Raw genomic sequence first — 14652 nt, forward strand, 5'->3', positions numbered from 1 at the left:
ATTTAACAAATTTTAATCAAGCTTTGTACAACGTTTATAAGCATGATATATGAATTTTACCTGTTGATCTTATCCATTTTCAGCAGTTATTCACATGCTTCGAGATAACTTGTAACCCACCTAACGTTTTTTTAACTCGCATTTATTGAAGATAGAATATGTTTTGACAGATATATAACCGTGATGCAGATTCTTCACCCTTCTTAATAAATAAACAAGTTCTTGTTATGACTCGTAAAATTATATGCTGATAATGTAAGGAATTGAATATATTGCATGATTTCTGTTAAGAATTGTGTATTGATATAATGATGCAAAATTTTTATTTTTTTATCAAATCAAGGAAAATTCTAATACTCGTAATTTTGGAGAAAAAAGGTGGAATGTGCAAAATCTTATCTATGTATATATCTTGGAATCATATTTACATTTATTATACAATATTTACAAAGCCCTTATCTAATAAAAAATACTCTAAGCGCTGTACAATATAAAAAAAACATACAGAAAATACTACATAAATAAATAAAACGTATAATAATACAAAACCCTACGGGAAAATTTCAACACCAACTAATTCATCGTTAATAGGTTAAGACAATTTATACATAAAAATGACAAAAGATATAACTTACAGAGATGTTTTCATCCTAGCCTAGCATTAAAAACATATGATCTTGTAATCAATTCTTAGTGTAGACAGTATTTTATTAAAAAATATAACAAATATATAGTTGGATATAAGTAATACCTTCTGTATGGTTATGCTACTAATTCGGCTGATTGTAATAAAAGAAATGATAGAAAAGTATAATGTGTAAAAAAGACAACACAAAAGCAAAAGCAAAACAAAACAAAGAACTATGGGTCTTCTGTGAAATACTGTCCACTGGAGCGACAACAACTTGTACCCTAAACGTATCAAACATGTGCCGTTTTGCTTTCTAATTAGAATTATCAGTGGCGGATCCACAGGGGGACCCGGCCCCCCTTAGAAAATTGCAATTTTTAAAAATTGTTGAAAACTTGTTCAAAATTCCCTTAGAATGCTGGATTTGAGGATTAATATTTCAAAATTGTGTTGGGGGGGGGGTTGGCATGCCCCCAATCTCCCCTAGCAAATTCGGATCACTTCGTGATGCTCACCGGTGATCCTGTCAAGAAATTTTTTTTCGCCCCCCCCCCTCCCCTTACCTAAAACTCTGGATCCGCCATTGATTATGAGAGATGTTTATGTTACAGAAAAAGTGTATAATCATAAATTATGCATAATTCCAGAAATTTTAATTATTATGTCTAATTACTAAAAATCAATAGTAATTATTCACCCAAACATTGTATGCAAAAATACATGAATGCACGCATGTGTACTTATTTTGTTGATGTTTGCAAATGCATTGATTATTTTTAAAGATTTTGTATAATAATACTTTTTTTCATATGTGTAAATACAACTTTAATTTAACCGGATGTTCAAGATAAATAATTGATTTCAGTCATTATGCATAATTCCTGACATTTTTTTCAGTAATTATGACTAATTCCTAAAAATATAAGTAATCAAACATGTTTCCTGATGATATACTTCTATTGCAACATATATAATCTAGTTCTATAATTATTTGTATCCGTTAACTATCGATTGGGTAGATTATCGTCCGCACTTTTCTGGTTGAATTATTCTAGATTATCGTCAACCCTGCAAATTTCTGGTTGAATTATTCTAGTTTTAATCGCCACCCCTGCACTTTTCTGGTTGAGTTATTCTAGTTTTTATCGTCACCTCTGCATTTTTCTGGTTGAATTATTCTAGTTTTTAACTTCTGTATGTCCAATAGTTTCTTTTGAAATTGTCTCTGATGGAAAACTTCAGATTCTTCAAGGGTCGCCAATTTAAAAAAAAAATAGAGAATTGTTTCTTGTCATGCATTATCGACGAGCGTGGCAGTATCAACTTCTACATTTTATTTAAAATGATAAATAGTATACAACAATTATACAATGGGTTACATACAGAAACAGTTAAAGAATAGTTTCATGTCAACCCGTTTTTTTTTTAAATTATACTCATTGTGAAAAGAAAATTCAGAAATCAAGAAATTTTATTGAATACTCTTTAAGGTTCACGAGCCAAGGAATTCAATATAAATAAATATATGCTGTACATAAAATTCTTGCATTAGCCAAGTTATCTTTTGCAAATTTCAAAATTAACATAGGGTCATGCGACATTTTAAAAAAATATATTTACATGGCTTAGTGTGTATACAATGTGAAATTGTGCTAGAGCTGTTTAAAAAAATCTAAAATGCAAGATAAATAGCTGGCATGTTTTGAAGTGCAAAACCACAAACTTTGCAGTACTTTCGGAGCTTGGAAGATTTCCAATTCATTTTGACATAATTAAAGCCATGCCAATTTATTGACAAATATAAGAATATCTTCAAAAAGATTCTCTTCATAAAAAAGATCATATATACGCTTTAGAATACTCCAGACTAAAAGACAGTTGAGAAATTAATACATCCAAAACTGAAAAAAAAATGATGCAACAAGGAATTCTGATGGTAAATCTATTAAAATTCAAACCTAATTTTTGGTACGAAAAGTATCTCAATATCATCAGTAATTCTCAGAAGTATCAGTCTGAATGTCCTCTCACCACTTGAAACAGGATATTCCTCCACTCCCCAGACTTTGTACAAAGTGTAGTTAGGGCGAGATTGAAGAAAAGAGCGGAAAATTCAATTAAATACCATTACAGATAGGTGCTCAACTTTGCTCATCTAGATGTTTATTGTCTGATGGTATGTGAAAATGCAGAAATCCCAAATATATTGAGATAATTTATTGCAAAAATGATATATATTGAAATTGATAATTTATAAACAGCAATTTTATAAGTTTGTCCAATGGGTAGTCGGAGATTTTTTTTTTCGATCCGCCCAACTACATATATTATCTCCCTTGATATAAACTTGTAGGTCTGCAGCAATGCTTTGATTGATAACATGTATATCATTAAGCACTTTCCCTTGATGACAATACAACCAACCGATCAGTAGATTTTGGTTGTCTTTTTTGTCTGCATTAGACAAGGGTTCTTCCGAATGAGTACCGTCCCTATTATGTCATCTGATGGATATTTAATGCTGAATGACCCCCTGTGAGATCATAATTGGATTTAATGAAAACGAATTTATTCTACCCAGAGTCAGTTTTGATATTTGTGACCGGGTTTATGTCGGCTTTGTTGTAATATTTTACATGTACTGACTTTAAATAAAGCCTTTGAACTTTAGACTTTGTAGATTGGTCGTTTCTAGTCAACGAACAAGACGGATAAAAGTTTTATTTTCCGAAATCCCGAAAATCCGAGCTCAAATCATTAACTAAAACTCTAAAACTGAGTTTAACACAAATCGACAAGACGTATAAATTGTATTGAAAACTTATGGACTAAACACAGATCAAACAAATGACGAATGAATTCAGTAATTATGATGGAGGCAGGTTGTGACATGTTGAAATGAGTAATAATAATTTTACTACAAAGTAAAATTAAACAGTCATACAATTAAAGAGACAAGTAAACAGTCAATATGTAAATACAATTAAAGAGACAATTATAAAAAAAAATTCAAATCTTAAACTATAGATAAACCTGATTATAAATGTTTAGATTATAAGATGTCAAAATTCACTTATCTATTTCCATACGTGATATACTGATACATTTCAATGTAACATTAGCCAGATCGTTCTACATTAAACCTTTATACCCTCACGTTCAGATGAGCTATTTAAACTAAAATGTAAAGAAACTGAGGTTTGCCTAAAATCTGAAATATATGTGATAAAAAAGAGGAGAAACACAATGCAATTCAGCCATTCACCAACAGCTGCTACAATATGGGCTGCGAAACCCTGAAAAAAAAAATAAATGTAATCAGTCATTTTCAAAATGAAGAGCTAAAAATAATACGCAACTTCAATGGGAATTATAGGCGTCCTTTGGAGATTATATACTTGCATTTAGTTCGAATTTCCTCTGACCCTGTAACCCTCCTCTTTTTTATTTGGATATTGATTTGTCGGGTTGGGGTCAGAACGATGTGCCATACAAAAAGTTGGAGATTTAGCGGTACCGCGGAGTATCGCCCTACAACCGCTTGTAACGACTTTCAAGTTGAAATTGTGCGTGTCACACCTACCTAGTTCGATTTCGGATTCATTTTCCTGTATGCTGATACCAAATTTGCTACAAAAATTACATTTATTATTGAAGTTTCGATAATTTTCCACGAGAGACCCTGTTTTGTTGACATTTAAGACGAAAGTCATACAAGTCAGTTAATGTTGATTTTAAAAGATCCTTCCATATAAATTTGATCAAATCCTTTGGAAAATGTCAGTGCTTGGGTATTCACAGGGTGTGACGAACGGATGGACGCCCATCATCGCATTGTAGCTGGGACAAAAAAGGAGTGCCAACACCATATTGCAATTTCCTACAGTAATTACTATGGCTAGTCATTGATACCGAGCAGCTCTATAACATAACCTTTTTAGCGGCTCTTTCCTAGGTTGGTTAAAAATTGGTTAATACAGAATACTCTACCAATATTACTTACCTTTTCTGATGAGTTCCAATGCAATGCGTCAGTTGATGGTGAGCGTTCATTTTCGGCACTTAGTGTTGCAACTAAAACTAACAATCGGTTAAGGGTACAATTTTTACAATTATATTATAATTAAACAAATAGAAAAAGATATGCGAACCATTTATACAAAGACCTGTATTTGATTTGACAGTTCTATAAATCAAGTCTTGACAAATTATAAAGCGCATGAGGACGAACGGAAATAACTTCAAGATAAAAAATATATTTGTTGACATTTTAATGGGTCGTGGTACAACATCTTAATTGTGCATTAATTTCTGTGAACGTAGTATTCCGGAACATAAACCCCAAATACAAGTGTGCTAAAGGACATAATACACTCGTCTCAATTTCCGGTGTTGGAATACCCTTATGGAAAGCCAGACTGGACCCCGAAGATACAATTTTTAATGGAGAAGAAGTATTGTGACTTTAACACATTAATAATTTTGAAACAAAGATAGAAAATAGAGTAAACGAAGAAAATACTCCGAACAGATTTTTTGTTATCAGTCCACCTGGGAACGACCAACAGTAGTCAGTCAAACGACCAGTGTATAATTAAATCTACAACAGAACTGTCTTCTATATCTTTTGTTATTGTACCACATAAATTCAGACCAGCCAATGTTAAAGGTAGTGAGAAACCCACCGAACAAACGATGTGTTGTCAATCTACATGCGCAATGTATCAGTATTTGGAAGAAAATCATACATTTCATCATGAACTTAAGCGTCTTCCTGACAAAGTTAAAGATCTATTTTGAAGTAATCTTTCCCCTTTGACTGTGTCAATTGTTTGTGTCTACTTTGTTTATTTGTATTCTAATTGCATTTAGTTACCGTTTACCTTTTAAATGATATTATTTCCACTTATCTATTTTTCTTATTTTCTGTACTTCTTTGACTACTGATTTTATGAACTTTGACCGGTTGCAATTTGATACTGCCTGTTACTAGTATATTGCAATATACCGGAAATTATTAACCGCAGTAAAAGCGGTAGATTTGGCTCACTTTGTTTAACCCACTATTTCCATCGCCCAAGTCAGGACCATTGCCATGATAGCGGTGGTCTTCAACTTCCCGGTTTTCACCTTGTTGTTGCCCTTTTTGTACGGACTTTTCTTTTGACTGAGTTTATCAATTCGATAATTTTGTTATTACCCTTTATCAAACAGATCCCAGTACAATTTATATTTTTATCTCAAAAGTGCAACAACTGAATGACAAACTAATACTGGTCACGTGGTATGAAACAGAATGACAAACTAATACTGGTTAAGTGGTATGTAACAGAATGACAAACTAATACTGGTCACGTGGTCTGTAACAGAATGACAAACTAACACTGGTTAAGTGGTATATAACAGAATGACAAACTAATACTAGCCACGTGGTCTGTAACACAATGACAAACTAAGACTGGCTAAGTGGTATGTAACCGAATGACAAACTAATACTGGTTAAGTGGTATGTAACCGAATGGCAAACTAACACTGGTTAAGTGGTATGTAACCGAATGACAAACTAATACTGGTTAAGTGGTATGTAACCGAATGACAAACTAATACTAGTGGCATGTAATAGAATGACAAACTAATATTGGTTAAGTGGTGTGTAACCGTATGACAAACTAATACTGATTAAGTGGTATGTAACCGAATGACAAACTAATACTGGTTAAGTGGTATGTAACTGTTTCTGAATAAGAAATAAAAAAAGTGAATTATGTAGGGATTTAGCATGCATGAATCATCGAGTGTCTGATATTTATATGGCTACTTATACCAGCATTGCGTTGTTCTCATATCGTCAAAAACGAATTTATCAAACAATCATAGGAAACTCCCCATACTTCCATTGAAGGATACATGATGTGGCAGCTACTGTGCTGATTATTGCCATAGAAAGTCGAACTCTACTCCGAGTTAAACTGTCGTCCATCTTATACGACAAAACTGTCTGTATGTACATGTATATAATTCCACAGCCAATCGTCATTGCTGCACCGGTCATGTGAACATCTCGCAAATTTGTCTCCTGTAAAATTACATTATAAATATGTTACAACTACCTAGGTAAGCCACGAAGTGGGCAGCCATTTGATTATTTTTTGTGGAGGGGCTAAAGGAGAAAGTTTGAAATCAAAAGGCAAGAACATAGCTCACGTCCAAAACCTACATAACCCTGCAGTTATCCGTAAAAATCCTTAAGTATACAAGGTGAAAGAGCGGGAAAAAAAATAACAGTGAATAAAAACAAAAGGCTTCCAGGAGCCTGAATCGCTCACCCGGTGTAAGTTTGTATTTCAAGGGCAATAAATTTAACAAGGAGTTGTCCAACAATTTTGACTCAAGAAGACTTCGGTAGGACTATCATAAGGATCATTTCAGTGATAGAAAGTGTCTTTCTTTTAAAAACAAACTGTCATTTTTCATCTTTCAAGGGCAATAAATCTTACAGGAGTCACCTGACAACTTTGATTCCTGACGACTTTTGAAGGCCTTATAATAAGGGTCATTTCAGCTATAGAAATAATTTTGCTAAACCTAACGGTTTTGGAGATACATGTGAAAAACTATTGTCTTACCCCTTTGTTCAATTTTCAGTAACAGCAGCCATGTTTTTCGACGGATCAAAATCCCCACTCCAGATCTATGCATGATACCCAAGGAGCATTCATACCAAGTTTGGTTCCAATTGGTCAAGTACTCCCAGCGTAGAAGATTTTTGAAAGAAATACCATTCAAAATACAAAAAAAAAAGTCCAAAAAAAGGGCAATAACTCCAACATGGTTTCACATATCAAATTGAAAATTTGACCACAGATAGATCTTGCCATGTTAAACACTTCTATCTTGTTAGAATTTGGCTAAACATAATGGTTTTGGAGATATATGCGAAAAACTACTGTCTGACCCCTATATTCTATTTTTAGTAACGGCGGCCATTTTTTTCGACAGATCAAGAATCCCCACATCAGTTCTATGTAGGATACCCCAAGTTTGGTTCCAATTGGTCGAGTGGTGTCAGAGGAGAAGAGTTTTGAAAAATTGTTAACGACGACCACGACGACGGACGCCAAGTAATGGCAATAGCTCCTCTGGCCTACTGCCTACAGCCAGGTGAGCTAAACAAGGATAAAAACCGTGGAAGGCCCTTATAAAAATAACAAGATTGCTATGGAAGTTCAAATCATAATCACATTGCTCTGAAAACGGTTTTGACATATTAATTCAAGAGATTTTTTTCGATCAATATGGCTAAATTATACAAAACCTGAAAATTTGCAACTAGTCCAAGTCCAAGAGATGATAGCCATCCGATCAACAAACCGATGATATTTAGACAACGTAATGATCTTTCTTCCATTGAAGCAATTCGTATCCACCGATATCTTATATACATCGTACAGAAAGCTAGGAAATAGAAAATATCAGTGAAAATTTGTTTTTACACAGACAAACAATGCGAATTTCAAAATCAAAATCATGCTGCAACTTGAAAATTGTGTGCAGCAGTTTTCTGGTAAATTTTACCTCTGTTTTTCGCAGCCGTTTTTTTTTAGCAAAAAATGAATGAAATTAAACTTTGATCTACTTTAATTTTCACCATGCGCATTTACTTTTAGTTCGAAGAAAATAGTAACTGTGCAATATATTCTAGTTAAAACTTCTTTTGAAAGCACCATTCAAGATTGATACAGCTCTGAATTTTGATTCCAATTCGACATTAAATTTTACACAGGATAAGAATTTGACTAGAATCTTTGGTCCCTTCAAAATCATTTCAAGTCCTCCTATCTGAATGACCCTTTGTCGATCAAGTTATGATCTGGGTGTTAATATAATATTAATATGCTTTTACTTTCTTTGGTCAATTAAGCATGACTAATCAGTTCAAATCAATGTATTCTAATGTAACAACATGTGTACAAGTTAATGGATTCAATTCTGATTTTTTCACAAATGAATTAGGTCTCATGCAAGGAGAGGTTTTGTCTCCTATTTTATTTTCTCTTTATGTCAATGATTGTGAAATGGCTTTTATAAATAGCAACTCAGTACCGATAGAAGTCAAAGAATTAAATTTATTTTTATTAATGTATGCTGATGATATGGTATTATTTTCTGAATCTATACAAGGCCTCCAAAATATGCTAGATACTTTATATGATTATACAAAAAGATGGGCGTTAAGTGTAAATACTACAAAAACTAAGATTGTTGTTTTTAAAAATGGTGGTAGAATAAATGAGGATGAAAAATGGTTTTATAATGGACATGAAATAGAGATAGTAAATAGTTTTACATATCTTGGTGTAATATATAATTATAATGGTAAATATAATGTTCTACAGAAGAGTCTGTCTGAACAAGGTAGAAAGGCTGTTTTTGCACTTAGAAGAAATATAAAACTGTTATATTTAAATCATTATACATTATTGTCACTTTTTGATACCTATATTAATAGTATTTTAAGTTATGGATGTGAGATATGGGGTGCACATAAAGCACCAGCTATTGAAAGGGTACATTTAGAATATTGTAAAAATATACTTAAAGTTAAATCTTCTACTAATAATGTAATGGTGTATTATGAATTAGGACGAACACCTTTGATTTATTTTAGGAAATGTAGAATGTTTAAGTACTGGTTTAAGTTACTTTCTACTTCTAATTGTATTTTGAAAAAGTGTTATCAAATGTTATATGATGAATTGGAACGTTGCGCAAGTAACAGTAACAACTGTCTGTATTTTATTAAAAATGAATTGTTGCATATTGGTTTAGGTGATATATGGTACAATCAAGCATTTTTTGTAAATGGTGATTTTTGTGATATGTATTTTGAAGTTATTAAGCAACGATTATTTGATAATTGTAAACAGGACTTGGACAGTCAACTAAAAAATTCTGTAAAATGTTTTAACTATCAGTATATGGTTGATAATTTTTGTATGCAATTTTATTTAAGTAAATGTATTCCTGAGGTTTATAAAACTTCTATTACAAAAATACGCCTTAGTAGTCATAATCTCGCAATTGAGAGTGGTAGATTTAATGGTATTTCAAGAGAAAATAGATTATGTCCTCTTTGTAGAAATGATATAGAAGATGAGATGCATTTTATTCTTAAATGTTCTGTATATCATGGTTTTAGAAAATGTCTCATTAAACCTTATTATTGGAAAAGTCCATCTATGTATAAATTTATACAATTATTAAGTTCAAAAAATATCAAAGATCTGTGTAATCTTGGTAAATTTATATTCAGAGCTATGAAGCTAAGATCTGATTTATTGTGATGTAAGAAGCTCTTTATTTATGTCAACACAACCTTCTGCTATTGTACCTATAGTTGTATATGACTTTGGTAATAAACATATATATATATATATATATATATATATATATATATATATATATATATATATATATATATATATATATATATATAAAATCACGGGCTTGTTCCCATTTCACCTTAGCTGTCAAATTCGGTACAATAAAATTATCCCCATTTCGCCTTAGTAAAATTTGGAGTGAACTAAGGCGACTTGGGAACTTGTGTAAACATGTGATTTTAAGAGCAAGTTGTGTTTTTATAGCATTTAAACCTGATATACACATGTATATGTAAATCTTTGTATTGCTTGTTGATATTTTTTGTCAATTTATTTATTTTTATTTTGTGATGTGTTTAAGTGGTTTTTGTCTTAATATTTTTTTTATGAATGGCCTTTTCATTTTCTGTTTTAAATCACCTTTTTATGGATACTATTAAAGAACAAAATTCAAAATAAATATGATATGACTGACAACTTTGATAGCAACTTAACACAGAGAAGCACATCCAAATATTTATAAGCATAAAACAATGAAGAGGCAAATTAAAATGTTCATATGAAACATACAACAAAGAATGAGCAAAATCGTAATAAAGCATGATTCCTGCAGAACAAAATTAAAAACTACAGCAGAAAACAGTATCAGGCTGAGGTCAGCGAGCACAATTGTGAAGGTTCATAGACCATATATAACAACCAGTGAAGCTTCGAGATGGTGGGGCTGCATCTCCAAAGTCCAAGTCTTTTAAATCTCCGAAGTGATTTTGTCTTTATGTACAAGTTAATTCTCAGTTATATGTGTACATGTTTAATCAGTACTTCGATAGTAACTATTCAATCATATACATATACAGTCATTAGATTTGTTTTTTTTTTAAATCATATCTCATTTTCGAACTTATTTTTTAAATAGTCCCTAAATTGTATGTGTACTAAAATATGAAACAAATTTATATATATTATCAGTATTTTTTAAATGAATTTTTATTAAGACCAATCATAACTTGAAAAAGTATTCAGATATTTTAAATTAGTGGCTTAAAAAAGAAAAAAAAGCCTATAAAAATTGATTTTATAATTATTTTGCCTTAATCATTCTAACAACACCACATTTGTTTAGTGTTTTATTTTTACAACATAAAAATATAAAAATTCCCATTTCGCCTTAGTACTTTTTTTTATCTATTTTTAACTGTTATTCACAGCTAAGGCGAAATGCAACACACCAAATCATGACCTCAAAAGTCAATTATAACCTTCTTTTAGTAGTATGACATCTTGTACAATTTCGAAGAGATAAACTAACCCGAACTTAGATCATTGTTTCCCCCTAATTCTAACCAGCTGAGGTCAAAACCAACAATATTAGCTAAACCCCTCTTTTTTCAGGTATGACACTTTGTGGTGTAATATCATAAACACCCACACACTTATACTCAAGTTATTGAAATCGAATGTTCACGGACAATGACAGAATATGACCGCGTATTATTATTATTATTATTATTTTTTTGCATTCCTATACAAACATAGCTTACCACATATCGCCGAAAAGTTTAGACAAAAACTAAAAACGCAACTCTCATAAGGCGATGTTCCTGTGTCACTGCAAGAAAGAGTAATATTAGTAATTAATAGTAAAAAAATGAAATTGTCTTGTTCAAGCAATAAAAAACTTTAACAAATAAAGAAAACAAAACAAAAAAAAAATAAAAAATAAAAAACACACACACACAATAACACAAACCAAAAAAACCAACCAAAAAAAAAACAAAAACAAAAACAAACAAACAAACAAACAAAACAAAAACAAATAAATTAATTAATAGATAGATTAGATTCATTTTGGCAAATCTAAATAATGTGGCATATCCTCACTCTTGGCTATACCGTGTTTTACACACCGTGTTTATTTTTTGAGTCACTGCATTTAAGTTATACGTTGATGCATTTGTTGTGTTTCACCATACCCTTCCTCCCCTCTATCCACTCTTTGTCCATACTGACGGAAACACTGCTCACCAACTTTTAAGAAAGAGAATATTTTTGTTACTTTACACTAATTATGCCCGACTCCCTTCCCCAGCCTTTTCCATGTAATAACTAATCAAACTCCAAATATAATCTTACCTAATATAAGGTAAAATTGGGTTGACATCTTTCCTTATTACTGACAAGGTATATGTCACTGTAAAAGTCATCAGGGATACAGTCACGACACATACTGGAAAAATATGTAACCCACAAGCGATCATTCTGAAATAAGGAGTATATGTAACCCATAACCCATGATTCTGAAAAAAAGAAAATATGTTACTCACGACACACGATTCTGAAAAATACCAAAAGGAAAATGTGTAACCCACAACCTATAATTCTGAAAAAAGAAAATATATAACTCACTACCAATGATCCTGAAAAAAAAATCCGTATTATTAAGAATTCCGTCTGTAATTAACCAGCATTACTTCTATAAAAAACATACGGAATTAAAAAAAAAACATGTTAACTGCAGCATTCTAAGTTCAGTTTATTTTACATTGACTGAATGCATATTTACGTAAATACCGTTTAGCACCGCTGATAAGAAGAGACCATAATGGGCGGACATCTGCAGGTGTAAGAGTAACCAAGGGAGCCAAGATTCTAGCAGAAATCAAGAGAATGTAATCCAGGGACAAAGACCAGATATGGAAAACAGACAAAAACAACAAAGAACATGAAATAACTAAAATAATACATACGAAGTAACAGAAGTAAATGAGCAACTCGGACTGAAAACTGGGAGCATCGACCAGGTGCACCGGTAGGGTAAGCATCCTCTGCTGTTCTAGAAACACCCGCCGAGTTGCTCATAAAAAGTCAAGTCCGGTGTAGAAGAAAGAGGAAAGGAAACTGTGGGCGTTTATTTGTCTGTTTTTTTTTCTTTTGTTCTTCTTAATAACATTTTAATTAGAGCAGCTGAATATCTTTAATAATTCCTAGCCAGCATACAAACTAATAGACTGTCGATATTGCACGCATTCATGAACAAATAAATAAATAATCTTATTTACATAAAATGTAACTATACTCTTGGTCCAGAGTGATAAAATAACTTACTTTTAGTTTAGTTTATTGCTCCGCATTGCACGGTCAATTTTGATATTTTACCCTTTATACGAAATGTTTAAATAAACTTCTTCCTCGTGAAAGCTCACTGCATTGTGAATCATATCTAAAATTATCGACAGGGAGAAATGGTAACCATGTGATAAATTACATGTAATAGGGCACACACTACAGGTAAATTGCATCCTGTCTTCTGGTAAAAAGACGTGTATCATTAAATTGTCTTATGGCCAGTCATTAAATATTCCGCTCTAAATTTACCTGCACCTTTTTCTCTTGACGAAGATATCCATTCATTTAATATATGAATATGTACATTTCGAATTCCTGTTTTATAATTAACATGAAATACTAGTATAAGATAAGCGAAAATTGTTTTGAATAAAACCTATTTAAGACACACATAATTGGTCTGATATGACCCTATGTAATGGTGTGGCGGACTCTTTTGTTCCGAGACTCAACAGGACAGTAAAGGGTGTTAACCACCCCCTGTCGTCTGTAGACTTTTGATGTAAAAATAATAACTTGTGTATCTATTACACGGAACATTCTATCAACTAATAATGTTTCAAAATGAAATAAAAATAATATATTTGAATTATTTTAAGAATTTTCGACATAAAAATGTGTATGCTACAATTAAAAATATTAATTTAAAAAAGCCTCTTTCAATGGGAAATAATTGGCTGGAAAACTCTTCAAGGGGGAGAATTGGCGAAAAAACGGCCTATAGAAATTATATAAAATGTTGTAAAAAATCGCTTACATTAAGGTTAAATACCTCGAAGTCAAGTTCAGTGACCTTTGTATTTTACGTCAAAATTTTACAGTGTGCTCATTGAGGTCGTCTTTCAGAGAAATCCATATACAAAAATATTATAATAATATGATCTAATATAAGCATGGATCTCTTCGAAATCTGCAGTAAGGTGCCATAGATACCGCAAAAGGAAGCTAGGATAGATTTTGGTGATTTTTTTTTATCTAGAACAATTTAAGAATTATGGCACAGAGAAAAAAATTTTTTTTCTGATGCCCAAGATGTAACACGAGTAAAAGTAAATGTCACATGATGTCACACTGGGGTTGATTTTGGAGTTATGATAAAAAAGGGACCACTTTCATTCATTTATGTAAAAGACTTATCCTGTGTCAAATACTAAATCGCAATCAATATCCAGTCCGGTATCAAACTTAAACTTGACTTCAATAGTATGTTGACTACACCGTCGTATATATTACATATGCATGTACAACTTTACTCCAGTAGTGCTAGAGGTTGTCTGGCAAGATATTTTCTGACTTGGTGCCATCCTAACTTATGGAGGAACGGAATTCCTACCGCTTACATTGTAGAAGTAGTATAACTATAATTATTTCCTTGTAATGAGATAAACATCCGACCGATTATATAAGAACGATAACTGATCATGATTTAGAACAATTCTTCGTAGAGACTGATGTTAGGGGGTTGAACAGCCTATCTGATGAGATAGGTGATCAACTCAACATATTTATCAA

The 14652-nt window shown here is 31.9% G+C and overlaps 1 protein-coding gene across 2 annotated transcripts; it reads right to left on the reverse strand.

The window, feature by feature from the left end:
• Nucleotides 1–1950: 1950 nt before the first annotated feature.
• Nucleotides 1951–13259, reverse strand: LOC148630216 (DNA damage-regulated autophagy modulator protein 2-like). Of its 2 annotated transcripts, none has more exons than XM_088563373.1 (7): nt 13120–13259; nt 12148–12273; nt 11556–11623; nt 7947–8086; nt 6539–6707; nt 4635–4711; nt 1951–3927 (listed from the first exon to the last, which is right to left on the reverse strand). In XM_088563373.1, exons 2-7 carry the CDS (start codon nt 12270–12272, stop codon nt 3769–3771), a joined length of 738 nt encoding a protein of 245 aa, XP_088419499.1. In that variant the 5' UTR covers nt 12273; nt 13120–13259; the 3' UTR covers nt 1951–3768. The 2 variants fall into 2 exon arrangements, with proteins under 2 accessions (XP_088419499.1, XP_088419503.1); XM_088563377.1 differs by having other exon boundaries at nt 12148–12311; nt 13120–13241.
• Nucleotides 13260–14652: the final 1393 nt, after the last annotated feature.

This window comes from Perna viridis, chromosome 1 (genome assembly GCF_037379345.1).
Source record: "Perna viridis isolate PV_CMFRI_1.1 ecotype Kerala chromosome 1, ASM3737934v1, whole genome shotgun sequence".
Classification (NCBI taxonomy): domain Eukaryota; kingdom Metazoa; phylum Mollusca; class Bivalvia; order Mytilida; family Mytilidae; genus Perna; species Perna viridis.

Bases quoted from the DNA above. Each gene is read 5' to 3' on its own strand.
- LOC148630216 (XM_088563373.1), bottom strand. From the start codon at position 12,272: ATGATCGCTTGTGGGTTACATATTTTTCCAGTATGTGTCGTGACTGTA. The intron at 4,712-6,538 runs GTATCCTTCAAT...ACCGATTGTTAG, and splicing joins CACAGTAGCTGCCACATCAT to TTTTAGTTGCAACACTAAGT. The intron at 3,928-4,634 runs GTAAGTAATATT...TTTTTTTTTCAG, and splicing joins ATTGGAACTCATCAGAAAAG to GGTTTCGCAGCCCATATTGT.